Source organism: Harpia harpyja, chromosome 16, assembly GCF_026419915.1.
Source record: "Harpia harpyja isolate bHarHar1 chromosome 16, bHarHar1 primary haplotype, whole genome shotgun sequence".
NCBI lineage: Eukaryota > Metazoa > Chordata > Aves > Accipitriformes > Accipitridae > Harpia > Harpia harpyja.
The window spans coordinates 33,761,953-33,781,740 of NC_068955.1; the positions used below are offsets into that span (position 1 = coordinate 33,761,953).

Below are 19,788 nucleotides of genomic sequence, written 5' to 3' on the forward strand. Positions count from 1 at the left end.
CGGTACCACCCGGGCGCCGCCGCTCCCCGCCGGGGACCGCGGAGCCCCGCCGCGGGGGGAGCGGGGAGGAGGGTGGCGGACATTTTGTGGAGGCGGGGGCCGGCGCGGCTCCGCCCGGCGAGGCGGGGCCGGTGGCCGCCATGGCGGAGTGGGGCCGAGGTGAGGGGCCGGGGGAGCGGCGGCGGGGCCGAGCGGCGGGTCCTCCGCCGTTGCCATTTGGGGGGCGGCCCCGCCGCCGATGCTTGGAGGGGCGTGAGGGGGAACGGGGAGCTCCCGCCGCCATTTGGGAGCCGCCGCAGGCCTGCGGCCCGGGCCGGCCCGCTTGCCCAGCGCCTCCGGGGGAGGCAAAGGCAGGAGAGCCCCCGAAATGACAGAGGGGGCGAGGTGCCCCGGATTTGCCCGGTTTCACCCCAATCTCGTCCTGGGGCAGCGCTTGGAGGCGTCGCTGGGGCACGAAGCCCCTGTGCTGCTTCGCGCTGCTGCTGGGCGGTGGTGGTGGCTCAGGGCACACGTCGGGGTTTCTAACCCGGTCCGTTTGGGGAAGCTTTGGTGTGTTTTTGTCAAGAGGAGTTTGGGAGCGTTTCGTGGCGCAAACCCCACGAAGCTGTAGGTGCGAGGAGGCAGCTGTAACGGCCTTTGTGGCAAGCCAGAGACCGGTCGGGCAAGAAGCTCACTGCCTCACCCGCCACGTTGGGTGAGCAAAAGCACCAGTACATGTATCAGGCCAGATAAAACTCATTCTCTTCTTTTTTCCCCCCAGGTCAGAGTCCAAGTGCCGTGGAGGATATGCTGGATGTAGAGAACAAGCGTATGGCAGACAGCCTAGCCAACAAGGTCACCAGGCTGAAGTCGGTGAGTTGCCGAGTTCGCGCCAGGTGCCGTGGCGAAGGAAGGATGGGGCATCGGTGATCTGGGTTGTTTGTGTAGGGTCTTGCAGATGCAAGGCTGTGGTCAATACAGAGGGCTTCCTATGTATTAATGGCTCTTAGTTGTTGGTGCTATAATGGTTAACTTTCACTTGTGAAATGCCAGGGACGGCTTTATGAATTTCCACTTTCCTTTTGAGGTGTAGCGACATCATCTAATGGGAACGATGTGGGTTTTGTGGCACTGAGGGAAGGAGTTTTAGGCACAGAGAGAAACATAAAAGCTGCACAGAGGGGTATTGCTAAGCACACCTCCTTGGGAAAAAAGTCACAATAAAAAGGCAGGTAAATTAGTTTTGAAAAATACACGTGTGTCTATGTAAGTGGTGTTCTTAAAGCTAGTTTGTTCCTACTAACATCAAATACTTTGATTTAGAGCTTAATAGAAATCAGTGACTCGCCTTGTAGGAGGGAAGACTCTGAATTCCTGCTGTTGTGTCCCAGCATTTAAATGCTCCTGTCTTATATATGACAGTTTCAGACAGTCAAACTTTATTTTCAGCGCTGCAGAGCTGAAGAAGTTCAGTAACCTGAAACTGAAATGAGAATCTTGCTCCTCTGCCAAACAAGCCTCTGTCTGTCTGTGTAGGAGACGGGGAAGCAGTGGCTTGCTTTTCTAATGTGCATTTCAAATTTTACCGGTACTAGATGTATTAGAGGTTCTCTCTACATTAAAAATTCATTAATCTCCGTTTCCTCCCTTATCCTATGTAGCTGGCTCTGGATATTGACAAAGATGCTGACGAACAAAACCGTTACCTGGATGGCATGGTAAGGAACGAATGAAATGTAAAAAGCATGACTTTTTTGTGCTGGCTCTCAGCAGTTACTTTAACTGTGAAAGTTTAATAGCAGTTCAAAGTTAGCAGACAAAGTTAGATCCCAGTGGTCGGTTTACCAAACCAAGAAATGTAACTAAACCCATTTCCAGTGGACTTCTTGATATATAAACATCAGGTACTTAGCAGCTGCTAGTACCACTTTGTCCGAATGGGTGACACAGTTGGTATCTAGCATCAGGAAAGACTGACGTAGGACAGCACACTTCAGAAATACAGATGGAGATTACCTCCTTACTGGGATTAAAGAGCTGCCTCCTGTGGCTAATGCTGGGAGATGGGCCTGTTCCTCAGCTGCTCCTGCGATTTTTGGTGTTGCTGTATAAATCTGTACTTACTGTAACACCTGAAACACGGACTGCCTGTCAGGACTTTGTAGTTCACTGATGTCTTTGGAAGGAGCAAAGCTGATGCTGTGGGTCCACTTAGGTTGTTCGGTGCCCTGTTCTGTTGTCTTTCTGACACACAACACCTGATAAAACCAAAATCGCTTTCCAGAGTAATCTGCCTCTTAAGCTTTGGTTGCTGATGGAAAATCCCCAGTGCACTGGGGAAAGGCCAGAATAGCACAGTCCTGTAGGAGAGGGGTTACATTCTGAGGCTTTTTACGAGAAAGGTAATCTGTTAACTGAATTGTGAGGAAGGGAGTCCAGCCCAGAGATTTGAGGAGGAGATTAGCAGTATAACACTGGTGCTTGGAGAGCCTTTTCTGCATGTGTTGGATCTGGGGAACTGGTGCGTGGAAGTGAGAGAAAAGATAATTGTAGTGTTGAACCAGTTGAGTCAAAGGTGTGAGCTCAGCTTGGAAGCTTAATAATGGTGTATGCTGACAGTGTTGGAGTGTCTGAAATGGATATTTGCTCAGCCCGAAAATCAGGAGAATGGAGAATCAGAATAAAAGGTGTAATGGCAAAAGACTTTAAAGGAGGAGGCCTCAATCAGCATGAAATTGTGCTTCTGTTACAGAGAAGGTTTTGAAGCATTTCAGGAGCAACATGAACAGAAGCTCTGAGTAGTTTGTGGATAAGGAAAACAGACCAGAAGTCAAAATGAAAGTGCCTGAACTGCATTAATTTGAGAATTGTTTGCCACCCTCTGGCAGAGTTGCACGTGCATGCCATCCCATGCTGAAGAAAAAATAGAACTAACAGCAAGAAATTGCACCTTTTTCTGTGCTTGTGAGCCTGCCTCGGTGTACATGAATGGCACTAGCTTCATGTAGGGACATTTCCTTTGGATGAAGTGCTCACTTGTAGAGTTGCTGTTAACAAGCTGTTTCAGGCAGAATAAGCTGCATGAGTACAACTGAACAGTCCAGCAGCAGGTAGTTTGACCCTGTTTTAAAAAAGGGGAGGCAGTTTGTTTTATGTTTGGAACAAACCTTCCTCTGTCTTTTCGTTTCCCTGTTTTAAGCGCGGTGGGAATGGTGCTGCTCCTGAAGCCTGAGCACAGGAGGGGAAGGACCTTCTGAGAGACGCGATGGGTGCAGAGAGATGGGCAGCTACTGTGCAGTTCCCTGTGCAAGTGTTTTTTAGCCAGAAAGTGGGAGATTCTTCAGGGTTATCTTCATCTGTTTATAATGCCTCCATCTTAATTTTCTTTCTCATTCAGGATTCAGATTTTATGAGTGTGACTGGCCTGCTAACCGGCAGTGTGAAGCGTTTCTCCACCATGACACGGTCCGGGAGGGATAATCGCAAGTTGCTCTGTTTTGTTTCAGCAGGCCTGATTGTTGTTTTCTTCATCCTCTACTATCTTGTGTCCAAAGCAGGGACTTGAGCTTGTTGTTCTGCAAGTTGTACAGAACAAAAACACAACGATTGACAGACTTGTTCAACACCTTTCTCAGTCTGCCCTGTGGTGGAGTCTTTTGAGATGTTCCAGACAGACCTTCCAAATAACTTTTCTTTCCACCAGCTTCTTGTCATTGTTCTGGCTGGTCTCAGACATCTCTTTATAAAATGAGTATGTTTGATTCTAAATGGATTTTCATGTATAACATGATTTTGATGTTGTCAAATGCTTATGCCTTTATCTCTTGCCTTGTTGTCCACGTCTTGCAGCCTATTTTTACAGGCTGCTTTTGTGTTACCTCCCTTACTGATATTTGGTACTAGGCTTGTGAGGAGATGTGGCTGACAAATCTGGACACTTGTCGATACTCAAAAGTTTAATAAACCAGCTGAGCTTTGGAAGCTGTGGAGTTTAGGATGCTGATTTATGAGATTTGGAAGTATGAATGTGTGACTTACATTCCAGTGTGGCACCTCAGCTGATACCTGGTCTCAGCTTCCCCTTGACTTGGAGACCTGTTAATATCCTTGGTGTCCCTGGGTTGAAATTAAATCTGTGCTGCTTTGAAATGAAATTAGCAGTAGACCTGGATCCTGATACTCTCTAATTGTTGCAGTGAAGAGTTGCAGAGGAACAAGACTTTATTGAAATGCTAGCTTGGTCGTCTTTGTCATCTTTCTAGGTAAAGCTGGGATGAACCGTGCAAGAAAGGGGGGCCAAAGTCCATAAGCCACCTTGATTTACACACATGTAGTATCTCCCAGTACCTTCCCACACACTTGCAAATGCATTCCCTTAGACTATTAAATCAGTGTGAAGAAAATCTGATAGCAAAAGGTCCAGTTAATTTCCGTTATTATGGTACCCTGGTACTAGAGCACTTTGGGAAGACGTGCAAATAAAAGCAGAGGTTGAAGTCAAGTGAGACTCCTAAACGGTGCTGTTGGGGTGGTGGTGGGAGGTCAAGGAAGGATTTGATCGGAGGGTTGATTTGTTTGTTTATTTATTCGTGTAGAAGGTAACCTAAGAAACTCTCGCTTTGCCTTTCATAGTGCTTTGGGGATCCCTGCCTGCAAGCTCCTGTGAGATGTGTGGCAAGGCACATCCCTACCAGTTTTGTTCACAAAGCAGTTGTTCCCGATGAACATGCAATGCATGCCAGATTTCCTCTCCTGAGGTGGTGCACGCAGCTCTGGGAGTGCAGTAGCTGGGAACTCCGTCTTCCCTTCACCCTCTTTGCCTGTCGTTGGGCTGATTGTTGGGCTGCTCGCTCACGTCACGACCCCAGCTGTATTCTTCCATAGCTGAATTATTTAAGTCTGCCTATGATGGAAGTAAGAGATCTGTAACTTTAAAAATACTGTGCCTGTTGGGAGAAAGAAAAAAACAATCTAAAAAAAAATCTGAAAAACTTTTTCTCTTCAGACAAACCTCCACTGCCTGTTGTATAAACCTTTCACTTTCCAAAGCAGCTGAGCAGAGCTACTGTGTTTCATCTTGTCTGTTTTCTGTACCAGTTGCTCATGTGTTCTGGTTTTCCTTGTTGGAAGTCTTTGCTTACTTGCTTCTCTTATCTTCCTGTAACAACCACCTCTCCAGGACTAAAGCATTCCTCCTCTGATTTTACAGTCTTTCTCCTCTCCAGCAAGCCTATATTCATCAACGGCTGGATGTTTCCTTTGGCCTTCCCCTTGTACCCATTAGGAATTCCTTAGTCCTTGGACTAACCTGGGTCCAGATCTGTAAATGGACCGTGTTGCCCTTTGTTCCAGCTGTACCAAACTGCTAACGAAATACTACCCTAACTGGATTAGGTGTCTTTTCTACATTTGGGGAAAAATGTGCAGGGAAAGCAAGTAGAAAGGAGGCAGCAATGACTTTATTTGGTTCTTCTTCCTGCTTCTCTGGTAAGATGTGGCAGCTCTGAACTCTTTCCATTTGGAAGAATGATGGGTGAATTGATGGACTTTGTTTTGATTTTCTGAAGCAGATAACTTCTGATGAAAGGCCACTGGAACAGCCTGGTCCTCATAATGGTGGTGATTTGGGTTTGCTTTTACTGTTGTAAATAAAGCTCTGATTTTCGAACTTTTTGCTCCAATTTTTTTTTCCTTGTGCTCTAAGTGTTAGCAAGGCTAAATACAAGATCAAATCACTCTGTTGTTCTACTTGAACTGTAGAGAACCTGCTGCCTCAAAGCCCAATTTCAACGTTATCCCGAGAAACAGCGCATCTTCCATGAAGTGAAATAGGGAGATTTGAGCAGAGCTGCCCCAGCTCGGAAGGAGCAGGTCATTCATTGCTCTGCAACATCTGCCTGTGCCATTTCAGGTGACTTGTATCTCCAGTATTCTCTCTGAACAAGCAATACTTCAGAAGTTGAGCTGCAGGGGGGAATGGTCTTTAATATCTTTCTGTGTTGGTCTAGGTACTAAATAGTCCAACTGTTAGTCCAGGTTTGACTTGCCTTTGGCCTTTCTTTGCAAAGGAAACCTTTTCCTATTTTTAATACTTTGTCTCTGATCCTTTTAATTCCTCTAGAACTCAAAAAAAGGATTTAGAAAAATCCATATTTAATTAACCTCAGGAGTTTTAAACTGAAAAATTGAAGTTAAAGGTTTTTGAACCTCAGGTGAGTTGTGCCCCCCTCCAATTCCCACCCCAGTGCAGCCGCACACTTGGAGGCAGCATTTGTAGGACCCTGTGGGCACCGTACGCTCTTCTGCTGCTCCCAGCACTTCTCCAGGCTCTTGCCTCGGGCTCCCGCTGCCTGCTTCTCCTGGCTGGTGCGGCATTTGCCACCATCAGGCGTCGGCACATGGCTGGAGCAAAGGCTTCAGTGCGCAAAGGAAGTGGCGTAAGCATTGCCAGGCAGTGAATTCCATCAGGAGGATTTATCTGTGTATGGAGTCTCCTTTCAGGAACCGGTTATAGCACCATGTAACCATGCTCAAGCCTCTGACGCTTAGAGCTGCAACATGAGGAAGTTCTTGGAAAAACTGAGTTAGGATGTGTAACCTGTAGGCGTATTGCAAAAGAATCTTGCACGATGGCGAATGTGCTGAGGAAGTGCAAAATCTGAGAGAAGGAAGAATTCAGAATACAGGTCAATCACAATAGCAACGCAGTCGTTGAAAGCAGCACAACGATAGGGTGCGGGATCAAGTACGTAACAGAATTAGCATTGGGACATACTCTCTGGAAGACAGCCTGCCACCCAGCCCTGCAACATTTCCTAAACATCTAGTTATTTGAGTAACTCGTTTATTTTGGTTTCAGTGCTTGCCCATAGTCCTAATGTTACAATGTTTTTTCTGAGGCATAAAAATTAGAGAGAGCAGATCTTCCTCTCACGCATACCCCAGCTCAAGGTGAAAGTACACAAAATATTTGGGGGTGTTTTTATTGAAGTTGTAACAAACCAAGAACTAGAACCTGGCTGTGAACTGTTATTTTAAGCGTGGTTTTGCAGTGCCATCTAAAGGTGCATCTCCACATGGTTATGGTGAGTCATTACATTCAGAATAATGTGTGCTTTTCTTGAATGCTAATGCCACAATTAACACAGTAGCTAAAGTGCGTAACATGCATCTGGGATCACTGCAGCAAACATGAAAAAAATTCTTTGCTAATAATGGGACAAAATGAAATACCAAAAGTAATCACTTTCTGAATCCATATGCTCATAATTGTTTACTGGAATTAGTAGCAGTTAATTGTCTGAAGACAGGGGGATTGCAGGTCTCAGGGAGGCTGCAGGTGCCTGGGGCTTGATCAGCATCACTGGGAAGGGGAAAAGTGACCGTGGTGCCTTGTTCTCCAGAAGACGTGTCCTCAGTGAAGGCCGTCCAGCATGGCGAGTTGACGCGCACGCGTTTGCTGTTTGCCGTGCGTTGCTATGTGTGTGCCTGGGCACTTTTAGCTAACTCCCCCGGTGCCGGTGGCAGGCTTGTTGGAAACCTCCTGTGTTATCAGGACGCTTCTGATGGTCTGCTGCTGTTACTGATTGGCATTTCTCCCCTTTTTGGACAGGAACGTGAAGGCAAGAGAAGAGGGGCTTAGGGGCGGGTAAAATACATCCCTTGAGTGTTTTTTAGAAGGCCGCTGAAAGGAAAGATCTTGTGTTTGATGCAAAATGGAGCGACACACCCACACCATCCCGCAGGGCAAGCTCACGGCTGGAGCTGATGTCCCCGTCCCCGGTGTCCACGTCCCCGACCTCCCCGATGTCTCCAACATCCCTCTCCCCAACCCGTCCCCAGCACGCCCGTGGCCGGCATCGGCTGGTGGCCCATTGCCAGCCCTCAACGAGGAGGAGCAAGAGGGCGACTGGGGGAGCCGGGGGGGCGGGACGTGTCCCCCGCGCTGTCCCCAGACACCCCGGCACCCGGAGGGGGACCCTGCAGGCGGGGGGGGGTCGTGCAGCGCCGTGGGGACGGCGACCCGCTCAGTGTCACCTGGAAATGAGGAAACGAGGGGCCGCAGGGGGCTCGTGGGGACACCGGGGAGGCACGGAGGGGCGGCGGGGGGACCCGGGGCCGGCGTTGCCACCGCCTGCTCCCCCCTCGGGGGCTGGTGCCGCCTTCCACCTCCCCACCCCCGCGGGGGTCCTTGTGCCCGGGGCACGGCGGGGCGAAGGCCGCCGCGGCGGCCCGGGGCCCTGGGGAGCCGGCGGCGCCGGAGTGTGGCCGCCATGACAGGGGGCGGCGGTCGGTTGCCGCGGCGACGGGGGGGGGGGGCTCCGGCGGAAGTGACGTTCAGGGGAAGGGCCGGAAGTAACGGACGCGGCCGGAAGTGCCGGCGCGATGGCGGAGGTGGAGGCGGTGGGGAGCGGGGCCGGGGGTAGCCCCGAGGCCGGCAGCGGCGGCGGGTGGCGGCGTCCCCACGGGCCGCTCCAGCGGTACTACGGCCCGTCCGCGGCGGAGGCGGCGGAGGCAGCCCCGGATCCCACCGACATCAACGGGCCCCACTTCGACCCGGAAGTTTTCCTTACGAAGGTGACCTTTGACCCCACAGCGACCTCACACCCCCCGCGGGAGCCCCCCAGGTCGTGGTGGAGACCCCGGCCGCAGACACCCCCCCACCCCCGAGAGGGAGCTCCGGGGACCCCCGGGTCGGCCCCGGGGACCCTGCAGGGGGCCCCCGAAGGGGGCGGTGGGAGCCCTGTGGGACCCCCTGAAAAGGTCCCCGGCGCCCCTTAAAGGGGTCCTTGGGCGCGCCCCGTGGACCCGGCCAGAGGGACTCTGCAGGGCCCCCGAAGGACCCCCAGACCACCCCCAGGAACCTAAGGGCACCCCAGGGGGACCCCACAAAGGGACCCTGCGGAGACCCTGTAGATCTTCTTCCATAGGCACTCTTCAGGATACCGTGTGTTTCTCTGTGGGGACAGTATCGGGCCCCTCTGGAGCGGTTGGGGGGGGGGCCAGGGGCAGTTAGGGCTCCTGGGGGGCAGGTGAGGATCCCAGGAAGGCTTCAGAGGGCAGAAGGAGGCTCCTGGGGGACATTTCCAGATCCCAGAGGGGAGCCGGGGCAGGGGGGGGCGTTTAGGGGCCTGGGGGGCAGTTAGGGCTCCCCAGGTGGTAGTTAGGGCTCTGAGGGGGGCAGTTACGGGTTCGGGGGGGCAGCTGTGGATCCCAGAAGGGCTACGGAGGGCAGTTAGGACCCCAGAGGGCCCGTTGAGGACCCCGGGGGACAATTGGAGGCTGCAGGGGGTAAATTGGAGGACCGCAGAGGGTAGTGGGGCCCCACGGCGGGGAAGTGGGGTTGGGGGGCAGTTGTGCAGTGTTGCCCCCCTCCAGGTGCGCAGCGAGTGCCCCCTGGGGCAGTTGTTGGCCCGTGAGGCCGCGCTGGGGCGGGAGATCCGTGCCCTCGACAGTGACATGCAGACGCTGCTCTACGAGAACTACAACAAGTTCATTTCCGCTACTGGTGAGCACCCAGCAGGAGAGACCCAGGCATCTGGGAGGGACTGGGGGGGACCCTGGGCAGCCGAGGGACCCAAGTGTCCTGTTCCTTCTCCCCAGACACCATCCGAAAGATGAAGGTCGACTTCCGACGCATGGAGGCAGAGATGGACGATTTGGCTGCCAACATGGCCGCCATCAGCACCTCCAGTGCCCGCGTCAGTGCAGCGCTGCAAGACCGGCACCGCCGTGGCGCCCAGCTTGCCGGTACGGAGAGGGGGGGACCCCAGGAGGCAGATCTAGGGGGTTGGGGTCAGATCTTGGGGTTGGGGAAGGCCTTGGGGGTTAAACCTTTGGGCTTGGGGGGGCAGATCTGGGGGCTGAGGGGACCCTAGGGGTCAGATCTTGTAGGTGGGGGTAGATTGAAGGGGACTGGGGGGACCTCGGGGGACAGATTTGGGGGTTATGCGGCAGAACTGGGGGGTTGGAGGGCAGATAATGGAGGGGAGGGCTGAGGGGCCTATCCGGGGGGCTGGGGAGACCCCAAGGGGGGGGCAGATTTGGGGGGTTGGGGGCAGATCACAGAGTGTTGGGAGACCCTGGGGGGGCAGATCCAGGGGTTTGGCAGCAGATAATGTGGATGGGGGGGCTGAGGGGCAGATCTGGGGGGTGGGTGGACCGGGAGGGGGGGCAGCGCCAGCCCCTGGCCCCACCCACATTTGCTAACCCCACCCCAATAACTGACCACACCCCTTTCTTTCCCCCATGCCTAACTCTGCCCCTGACCCCCCCGGCCCCCCCAGGGGTGCAGGCGCTGCTGCGGAAGCTGCAGTCCCTGGTGGAGGTGCCAGGGCGGCTGCGGCGGTGGGCAGCACCGGGGGCAGAGCCTGCGCGGGCCTTGCGCTGCCACGCCCGCGCCCGTGCCGTGCTCTGCCACTACCGCCACCTGCCCTCCTTCCGCGCCATCGAGGACGAGAGCCACGCCATCATGGCCGAGCTGGCCCAGCGCCTCCGCGCGCGACTCCGGTGCGTTCACTCTGGAGCCTGTTGACGGCAGCTCTGGGAAATGGGGTTTTGGGGGATGTTTGCTCTGGAGCCTACTGATGCTCTGGAAACAGCCTTTGGGGGGGGTTCACTCTGGAGACTAATGATAGCCATTCTACTAAACAGCCTTCTTGGAGGGGTGATGGTGGTCGTGGTATGTTAACTCTGAAAACTACTGATAACAGCTGCAGGAGACAGTTTTTCAAGGGGTCGGGGGTGTCAAATCTGGAGCCTAATGATAACAGCCCCCAAGAAACATCCTAGGGAGGGGGGAGTTTACCCTGGAGCATATCAATAACAACCCCAGGAACCACACCTCGTGCATAACATTCATAGAAGAAGGGGGATAATTCTGACCACTACTGAGAGCTTTTAAAAGGTTCCGCTACATGTTTTTTTTCTCATGTGTTTATGGTAAAGGGATAATTCTGGAACCTACTGAGGAGTTTTAGTGATTTTTCATTATTATTGTAAATGTTGGAACCTACTTTAGTGAGGCGAGAGTGATCTTTAGTGAGTTTTTTTATTACTGTAACCACTGTTAACTTTGGAACATGCTGATGCTATTAAGTATTTTTTTTCCCCTTTGTTTTTTGAATAATTACTGTTTACTCTGAAGCCTACTAATGACTTTTATTGCTTATTCCATTTTTTTGCTGTGCCACTGTTAACCCCGGAACCTGCCACCATTCCCAAGTAACCCCCTCATTTCCCCCACCCCCTCAGGGATGACACCTTGGACCCCAAGGAGCTCACCGAGTGCGTGGAGATGCTCTTGCAGCTGGAAGAGCCACCTGAGGAGCTGTGTGAGGAGTTCCTGAGCCACGCTGGCGCCCGCCTCGAGGCCGAGCTGGCGGCACTGGAGGCTGAGCTGCCCCCAGCCGACCCCTCTGGCGCCGCCACCACGCCGCCCCCAGCCTCCGACATCCTCGACTTCGTCGACCGTGGCAGCTCTGCCTTTGTGGGCAACCTGTGCCTCCTCGCGGCCTCATACCGCAGCCTCTTCGAGGGACGCCCCGGGGCTGGGGATGGCCGCCTGGAAGCCTTCGCCGCCACCCTCACCACCCGCTACTTTGAGCTGCTGGAGCGGCGCCTGGCGCTGGAGCGGGGCCTAGGCGACACCTCGCTGCTGGTGCGGGCGCTCGACCGCTTCCACCGCCGCCTCCGCGCCCTCCTCGAGCTGCTGCCTGCGGCCGGGGCCGAGGCGGGCGCCGCGCTAGTGGCCCGGGCGGCGCGCGAGCGGGTGGATCGCTACCTGCGGGCACTGCAGACCTTCTTCCTGGGGTGCCTGGGCGATGTACGCCAGGCGCTGGCCGCCCCCCGGCCCCCTGGCAAGGAGGGTCCTGGCCTGCCCGACCTGCTGGCCACCCTCGCCTCCTCCGTTCTCGGCCAGCTCAAGGCTGTCCTGGCCTACGTGCAGCTGTTCACCGCCAAGGATGTCGCCTTCGCCAGCCTGCCCTACTTCAAGGTGGGCCGTGGGGCGGTTTGGGGAGTTGCGTGGGGCATTTGGTGGGTCACTGGAGCAATCTGGGTTTGGCACAGGGAAGTTTGGGTGTTGCACAGGGCAGGTCGGGGCTTGCACAAGGCAGACTGGGGGGGTCACGGGCAATCGGGAGGTAGCACGGGCAGTCTGAGGGTCACTGTGGCAGTTTGGAGCTTGTACAGGGTAGTTTGTGGTTTTTCAGGGCTCCAGGGTGGTATTTTTGGGGTGTAACCCCCCATTTTTGGTCACAGGGGGAGTTCTGCGTGGAGGCAGTGCGCGAAGGGCTGGTTGTGGCCTTCGTGCGCTGGCTCTGCCGCACCGCCCGGGGCTTCGCCGATGGCCCGGCTGAGCGGGGGGCCCCCGCGGCACCCCCAGCCCTGCTGCTGCTCCTCGCCCGCCTCTGCCTTGACTATGAGGCCACCACCATCAGCTACATTCTCACTCTCACCGATGAACAGTTTCCTCCTCAGGTGAGCCCCCAAAACTGCCCCAGTTGGCCCCAAAATGGCCCTAAGGGGACCCTGAATGTCCCCAAGATGTCACAAAATGGCTCTGCATCCCTCTGTGTCCCAGCATCTATTCAGGACACGGTGGGTACCGTGGTGTGTGTGGAGGTATGGGATCTTCATTCTGTCTTTGCGTGCCCCCAGATGTCCCTGAGGGACCCCAAAATGTCCCCAAGTCCCTCCCTGTGCCCTGCTGTTGCCCCATGTCCATCCAGGATATGACCCTGGGGATGGCAGTGCACGTGGAGGCAGAAGGGTCCTTGCCTGTGCCAGTGTCTCCCAAATGTCCCCAAGGGGCTTCTGTATGTCCCCAAGTCCCCCCAGATGCCCCAAGGATATGAGGATGGCAGCGATGCTGCTGCAGGTGGGGTGGCCTGAAGAGCATCCCATGTGTCCCCTGACATCCCTGTGCCCCCAGGACATCAGATAGTAGAGGCATGGGGGGCATCCCCACATGTCCCATGTCCCTTGTATCCCCAGGCCACAGGGCCAGTGGGGATGGTGGGGACAACACTGTGCGCGGAGGTGTCGGGTGGTATTCCTACATGTCTCCACACGTCTCCATGTCCCTTGCACCCCCCAGGACACAGGCCCAGCGGTGACACCGGGACCGGCACTGTGTGCAGAGGCGCGGGGGGCGGCGCAACGGCTGCTCGACCACTACGTGCAGGTCCAGGGCGCCGCGGTGGCACAGATGCTTAGGAAGAGTGTGGAGACACGAGACTGGTTGGGCACCGTCGAGCCCCGCAACGTTCGTGCCGTCATGAAGCGCGTGGTCGAGGACATCACCGCCATCGATGTCCAGGTTGGGGCAACACCAGGAGCCCAGAGGGGCTGGGGACGGTCCTGAAGTCCCCCGGGGGTCCCACATGTCCCGGAGTGTCCCTGGAGAGGCCCTGAGGTCCCCATAAGGTCCTCGAGGACTTTAGGAAGTCCCCAGAGGGCCTCTGCAGGGGCCCCTGAAGTCCCCTGGTGGTTCCCAGATGTCCCAGAGGGTTCCTGGGAGAGTTGGGAGTCCCAGAGGGTCTTGCTGGGGGAGAGCTGAAGTCCGTGAAGGGTCAAGAGGAGATGCCCAAGATCCCCATATGGTCCTTCAGGATCTTTGGGGATCCCAGAAGGGTTTGGGAGGGTCACAGAGGATTTGAGAGATCCTGGCGGGGGGACATTGGGGGGGACACGGTCCCAGAGGGTATTTTGGGTGGATTCTGGGATACCAGCACTGAGAGGGTGCGGTGCCGCAGGTGGGGCAGCTCTTCGAGGAGGGGGTGCGGCGGGCGCAGAGCAGCGACTCGAGCCGGCGCGCCTTCTCCGTCTACAGCAGCTCACGGGCACCCGGGCGCTACGCCCCCAGCTACACCCCCAGGTCAGCCCTGTCACCCGGACACCTCTCGGCCACCCCCTGGGCCTTCCCTGGTCACCCCAGGGCCGCTGTGTCACCTCTGTGTCACCCCTGTGGTACCTGCTACGTCTTCCCCGTGACCCTCTTCAAGTCCCCAAACTGTCCCAATAATTTCTGATCCCCGTATGTCCCAACCATCCCCACGTTCCCCCTGACTGTCCCAGTATCCCCTGATGATCCCCAAGTGCCTTGCGTCCCGCGATTGTCTTGTGTCTCTGTGTCTTTGTCCATCCCCACGTTCCCTGACTGTCCCCACATCCACTGCCCATCCTCATGTTCCCGTCTTTGTGTCCCCAAACCATCCCAATATCTCCTGACCATCCCTGCATCCTCTGACCGTCTCAGTGTCCCCATCCCTGTGTCTCCTGATGGTCCCTGTGTCCCTGCCCCCACACCCCCTTGCTTTCTCAAATACGTGACTGGCCCCGTGTCCCTGACTGTCCTGGTGTCACCATCCCCAGTGCCCCCATGGACACACACCTGCTCAGCAACATCCAGAAGCTCTTCTCCGAACGCATTGACATCTTCAGCCCTGTCGAGTTCAACAAGGTGAGGCCATGGGGACATCCACATGTCCCCAAATGTCCCCAAGGGCCCCCCTGGTCTCCATATCCCCAAGCATCCCTAAACCGCCCACCTTCCCGGCTGTCACATGTCCCTGTGTCCCCATGACCCATATGTTGGGGCCCAGGGCGTCCGCAGGAGCCGATGACCAGGACAAGGGTGTTCCCACTGTCCCCTGATGCTCTCGCGTCCCTACTCTGGCTTGACTCGGGGCTTCCCTGTGCTCCCAACAGCCAAGCCAAGGGTGTCACCATCCCCCTGTGCCATGTGTCCTCTATGTCGCACTGTCCCGTGTGTCCAAGCTTGGGGGTGGCAGCCAGGACAAGGGTGTCCCTCGTGTCACCCATATGCCTGTTGCTGATGGGACTTGGGACCTCCCTGCACTTGAAGAATCCAGGCTGAAGGAGCCCCCATTCCCCTGTGACACATGTCCCCAGTGTCCCCACATCCCATGCGTCAGGACTGAGGGGATCCCTTGGGACTGGTGACCAGAATGAGAGCGTCCTAGGAGCTGATGGCCTGGAGAGGGGTGTCCCCAATGTCCCCACATGCCCATGCAGATGTGACTTGGGGGGCCTTCTGGCCCCCCTGTGCCACATGTCCCTGCTGCCCCCACATCCCAGGTGTCGGTGCTGACTGGGATCATCAAGATCAGCCTAAAGACGCTGCTGGAGTGCGTGCGGCTGCGGACGTTGGGGCGCTTCGGGCTGCAGCAGGTGCAGGTGGACGGCCATTACCTGCAGCTCTACCTCTGGCGCTTTGCCGCTGACGAGCGGGTGGTCCAGGGGCTGCTGGACGAGGTGGCCGCCAGCGCCGCCCACCGCTGCCTCGACCCCGTCCCCATGGAGCACAGTGTCGTCGAGCTCATCTGCGAGCGCGGGTAGGACATGGGGGCACGCAGGGGCATGGGTTGAGGTACAGGACATGGCATCACATAGTGGGGGGACACAGGGACATGGGACACCTGTGTCACCAAGGGGCACAGCCGAGTGGGGACAACTCTGAGAGGGGGACATGTCTTAGGTCCTGTTATATATCTGGGGACAGACCTGTACCCTATGAGTCCCCACACGTACATGGGGACATTGCATGTGTCCTCCCCCACACGGCAACACACGAGAACGTCCTATGCCCCCACACAGAGTCACCCCATGTCTCCTACCCCCAGCCCTGGTAACACCCCACATTGTCCCCCCACCCCAGTGACACCCTCAGTGTGTGCTGACACCCTGTGTTGTCCCTGCGGCCCCAGTGACACACCATGTCATCCCCCCGCCTTGGTGACGTCCCCTCATGCCTGGGAACGTGCTGGGCACAGCCCCTTTGTCACAGTTGGAGACAATAAATAAAGTATGTGTGAGCTGTGCTTTGCGTCCCCTGCCTGTGCGTGGGGTGGGGATGGGACACAACAGGGACAGATGCCTGTGTTCCTGGGGGGAGGCAGTGGGGGTGTGTAGGGATGAAGAGGGGTCACCTAGATGCCTGGGTCCCTTGGCCACCTGTGTCCCCATGGGCCAGTGGGGGGGGGGGGGCAGACCCGGCCCCTTGCACAAACACCCTTCCTCTTCCCTCTGCTGCACCCTGTGTGCACCCAGTGCCTTGCACGAGCATCCAAGGAGCATCCATCCCCTCTCATGAGCAACCTGGAGCTACCTAGTGCCTTGTCCAGCCTTCAGAGGAGCAGCCAGTGCCCAGCCACCTCTCACGAGCACCTCGCATGCGCCCAAGGCCTCGCACAAGCAAGGGGGCTGCCTCCCTGCGCACCCCAGCTGGCTGCGGGACCTCAGCAGGGTCAGTGCTGCTCATGCAGCTCCTGCTCATCGCTGCCAGGCACTGCAAGGGGGTCCCGGGGGTTGGGGGGAAGAGCAGTAGGGTCAGGGGCGCAGACAATGCCCTGGGTGTGTGGTTGGGGAAGGGCTGTGCTGGAGAAGCAGCCCTCTGAGCCCTGGCCCTGGCCAAACAGATTCCCCACCTCCGGGCTGGGATGAAGGGTGTCTGCAGGGGCCAGGGATAGCTGGCACAGCAGGGGTTTGTAAGGTGAATGAAGCCCCCGACCTGTCCCATGCAAGGATGAGACAGCAACGGACCAGCAGCAATGAGAGAGCGAGTGCCCATAAGGGTCCCAAACCATAAAAGTCAGGGACCAAAAACCTTAGTGGGTACTAAACAAAGTGCTGGGTAATCCTTGGGGTCCTTAGAGGCACAAAACCCTGCAGCATGAAATGCTGGGGATGCTTACACTGGAGGTGTAAATGCTTGCACACTACTGATAAAATCAGAAGAATTAAACTTCTCATCACTGTCCCAGCTCTCCCAGGGTGACTTTGGAAAACTCACTCCATCTGTCTCTGGTGAAAAGCCTGGTGACCATGGACTCCCCAGACATCTTGGAGAGATGGACAGACACTCCTGCTGGAAGAGATCAGGAGCATCTGAGGAGTGTTGCAGACACTGGGGTCCCTTGAATGGAGAGGCCTGAGCAACTGAAATGAGAGAATTGCTCCCTCACTTCCCTCTAACATTAAGATCATGATACAGACCTCTTGGAAAAGCATCAAAAGATACAAAGCGCAAGCTGAGAATTCAACATTATCAACTCCCCAGCTCAGGTCAGGGATCTCCCATTGCCAGCAACTGGCAGTTACAGCTCCTTCACAACATTTATTCACCCTGGAGTAAGGCCATTTTGGTATTGTTTGTTAAACAAGGTTGGAAACTGGAGGGTTGCCCCTGGCCAGCCATTCGCTCCCTCCTTTCCCCCCCCAGCGGGATGGGGGAGGGAACTGGAAGGGCAAAAGCAAGAAGAACGTGAGGGTCGAGATAAAGACAGTTTAACAAGTGTGGGGAAAAAAAAGGAAAACAAGTGATGCGACAGCATCCCCTGACCACCTCTCACCAGCAGACGGATGCCCAGCCACCTTCGGGCAACAGCTACCTTAGAAAGCCTCCCCCAGTCCCGGTTTTCTTGCTGAGCATGAGTGTTCAGACCTACTAAGAGACAACCTTTACTAAGAGTGATCAGACTTGCTTTCAGGGGCATGGGGGCAGATGATACGAATTGTGACATCACTGATTTCTGTGCCAGATCCAAAAATTAAAGCGAGGTATCCTGAGAGGCATATCATGTCTTTTTATGGGATTGTATTTCTTTTCACATTGCATTCTCGCTCTGCAGACTTGTATGATAATTGGAGACTATCTCTGGGTTTGGGATTAAGAGAGAAAGAAGAGCTGGCGAGTGCTTTTTGTTCAAATGCATTTGTGCATGGTGGCAAAATTAGCTTTCTTTTAGAAGTATCCTCAGCTGGATGAGAAGGAAGGAGAAAGTAAGAGTAAATTGTTTTTACTTTTGATTTCAGAGAAGAACCATTTCATTTTGGTTCACAATAAAGCAGCAAGAACAACCACCATTTTTCATTTTCCTGGAACAGACAGAATAATGTTCAGCTCTGCTCGTACGAAAAGAATTGCATCCTGCTTTTAATAAACAGGTTTATTGTTTGACTGATTCCTTGGTAGGATGAGAAGTACATGGACATACCCTTCACTTTTTTTGAGCTGGTGAACTCCTTGACCTCATAAGTCCAATGTTAAATTGCTTCTGTTAGTAGCAAGAGTGATAGGCCATATGGGCAGTATACTTAAATGGGATGCTTTTATATTGGCAATTGTCTAATCTGCTCTTGTGCAGTTCCTGTAATCAGAGCAGGTTTTTGTTAAAATAATTGGGCCAAACTGGCAGAGATCTGGATTCAGATAACATTATTTGTCTTCAGAAAGACCTGCTGTGATCCTTCAGCAGGACATCAGCATCCTGGACTTTCAATTGCTAATCTGTGCAAAAAAGGACTTCTCAGATTGCCTTTCTTGGTAAGACTGGCTCCCTGCAACCCCTTTTGTAAAGTATGCAAGTTCTCATGGGCCTGGCTGCCCCCTGCATGTGTCATGCACATCCCCTTCAGCTGGGATCATTCATCCTCTGTGACCAAAAGGTCGTGTTCGGTATTGTTAATGATCCAGGCCATTTGCTAGGACAAATTTCCTTCATGTTGTCCTTTGCAGTCACTTGAACAAGGCTTGGAAATGTCAGGCTATGCTCTGCCCATGGTGACGAACTACTCAGCCCCTGCTGTCGTCTGCCTTCAACCAAAAACATTTTCCAACGTGCACAGCGTTGTTCTTGTCAGGGTGGCTTCTGCACCTGTGCAGGAGCCTTCTGCAAGTTTTGGAAAGCAGCAAATGCTGGTTTTTGTCACTCCTATCACTGAACTTGATCCTGTCTTTGAAAGATGAGGAGTGGTACTGACCATCTGAGGCAGGTAGATCTAGGTCAGCCTCACTGCTCATTGTCTTCCTGTGAAGTTCAGTGTCACTGAGGATTAGCTAGCCTGGGATGGCTCTGCTTTTACATATATGTAGTGGCAGTTAAAAAATGTTCTGCTTCTGCTCTTTGGCACCTTTGTGGAGTCCTGGGGGTGGACCCCATGGCACAGGCAGCACGGGCAAAAGCATGTGGCAGGGGTGTGAGGTGGAAGAGAGGGCAATGGGGGAACACCTTTGTTGGCTCACTTTCCCATAGGGCAGTCTATTCTCAAGATTACACATCAGTTTGTTCCAGAAAAAGGACATTACCCTTCCCTCAATCCTCACTGCATTTGTGAGTTCATGTGGAGTCAGTATACCTAGTAGGACAGTGTGAAGCTGAAGAGAAGTGGTGGGAAAGCACCAAAGAAGATGTACAAGGAGCCATTTCCTTGGGTGTTTAGAAGGTACACTGTCCCTTCTGGTATTTTTCTCTCAGTCCCATCTGCAAAGGAGCAGCCAAGAGCTGTGGGTTGAGGTGCAATTGTGCTGTCTGCCCAGTTTTCCCCTGGGAATCGCTGGGCATCCAGCTTGCTTTCAGGTTCTTGCTGTAGTCAGTGCTGACACCGAAAAACGCCTTCTCCTCCAGGTGACTGCGTGTGCCGCCTGGGGATGCTCAGAGCACCATGAGTGTGGTCCAAAGTGAGCTGATGTTCAGCTCATGCTCAGTGAGTTTTGGATCCTTTGCTATCAGAACTACTGCATTTATTTTGAAAAATCATCAACACTTGGAAAGTTGCTTTGGTTGAGGACGTGATTCCCTCAGGTCATTCAGAGTTAAATTGCTGACCCGTGTGCATTTGTGCTGTGTCTGTGTGTGTTGTGGGTGAGTCACTATATATAATAATGCTGTTGTTTAGACTTTACCAAAACAAACAGCATCTTGTCCTAACAGTAAGGAGGAAAAAAAAAAAGACCTTTATTTATAAAAACAGATGACAGAAATAATTTTAAAACACCATCTGAAT

General features: G+C 54.3%; 2 protein-coding genes across 2 annotated transcripts; both read left to right on the forward strand.

Moving 5' to 3' along the window:
- The first annotated feature begins 4 nt into the window (after positions 1-4).
- On the forward strand, positions 5-5,647 carry BET1L (Bet1 golgi vesicular membrane trafficking protein like). Its single transcript, XM_052811626.1, has 4 exons — positions 5-159; positions 761-852; positions 1,641-1,697; positions 3,377-5,647. Exons 1-4 carry the CDS (start codon positions 141-143, stop codon positions 3,542-3,544), a joined length of 336 nt encoding a protein of 111 aa, XP_052667586.1. The 5' UTR covers positions 5-140; the 3' UTR covers positions 3,545-5,647.
- Positions 5,648-8,333: 2,686 nt separating this feature from the next.
- Positions 8,334-15,824, forward strand: VPS51 (VPS51 subunit of GARP complex). Its single transcript, XM_052811508.1, has 10 exons — positions 8,334-8,556; positions 9,358-9,487; positions 9,583-9,729; positions 10,266-10,488; positions 11,233-11,974; positions 12,241-12,459; positions 13,079-13,300; positions 13,737-13,858; positions 14,356-14,443; positions 15,082-15,824. Exons 1-10 carry the CDS (start codon positions 8,365-8,367, stop codon positions 15,340-15,342), a joined length of 2,346 nt encoding a protein of 781 aa, XP_052667468.1. The 5' UTR covers positions 8,334-8,364; the 3' UTR covers positions 15,343-15,824.
- The last annotated feature ends 3,964 nt before the right edge of the window (positions 15,825-19,788 follow it).

Coding starts and splice junctions, on each gene's coding strand:
- VPS51 (XM_052811508.1), top strand. CDS start 8,365: ATGGCGGAGGTGGAGGCGGTGGGGAGCGGGGCCGGGGGTAGCCCCGAG. Junction 9,488..9,582: donor CAAGTTCATTTCCGCTACTG/GTGAGCACCCAG, acceptor CCTTCTCCCCAG/ACACCATCCGAAAGATGAAG. Junction 11,975..12,240: donor CCAGCCTGCCCTACTTCAAG/GTGGGCCGTGGG, acceptor TTTTGGTCACAG/GGGGAGTTCTGCGTGGAGGC.
- BET1L (XM_052811626.1), top strand. Junction 853..1,640: donor AGGTCACCAGGCTGAAGTCG/GTGAGTTGCCGA, acceptor TATCCTATGTAG/CTGGCTCTGGATATTGACAA. Junction 1,698..3,376: donor ACCGTTACCTGGATGGCATG/GTAAGGAACGAA, acceptor TTTCTCATTCAG/GATTCAGATTTTATGAGTGT.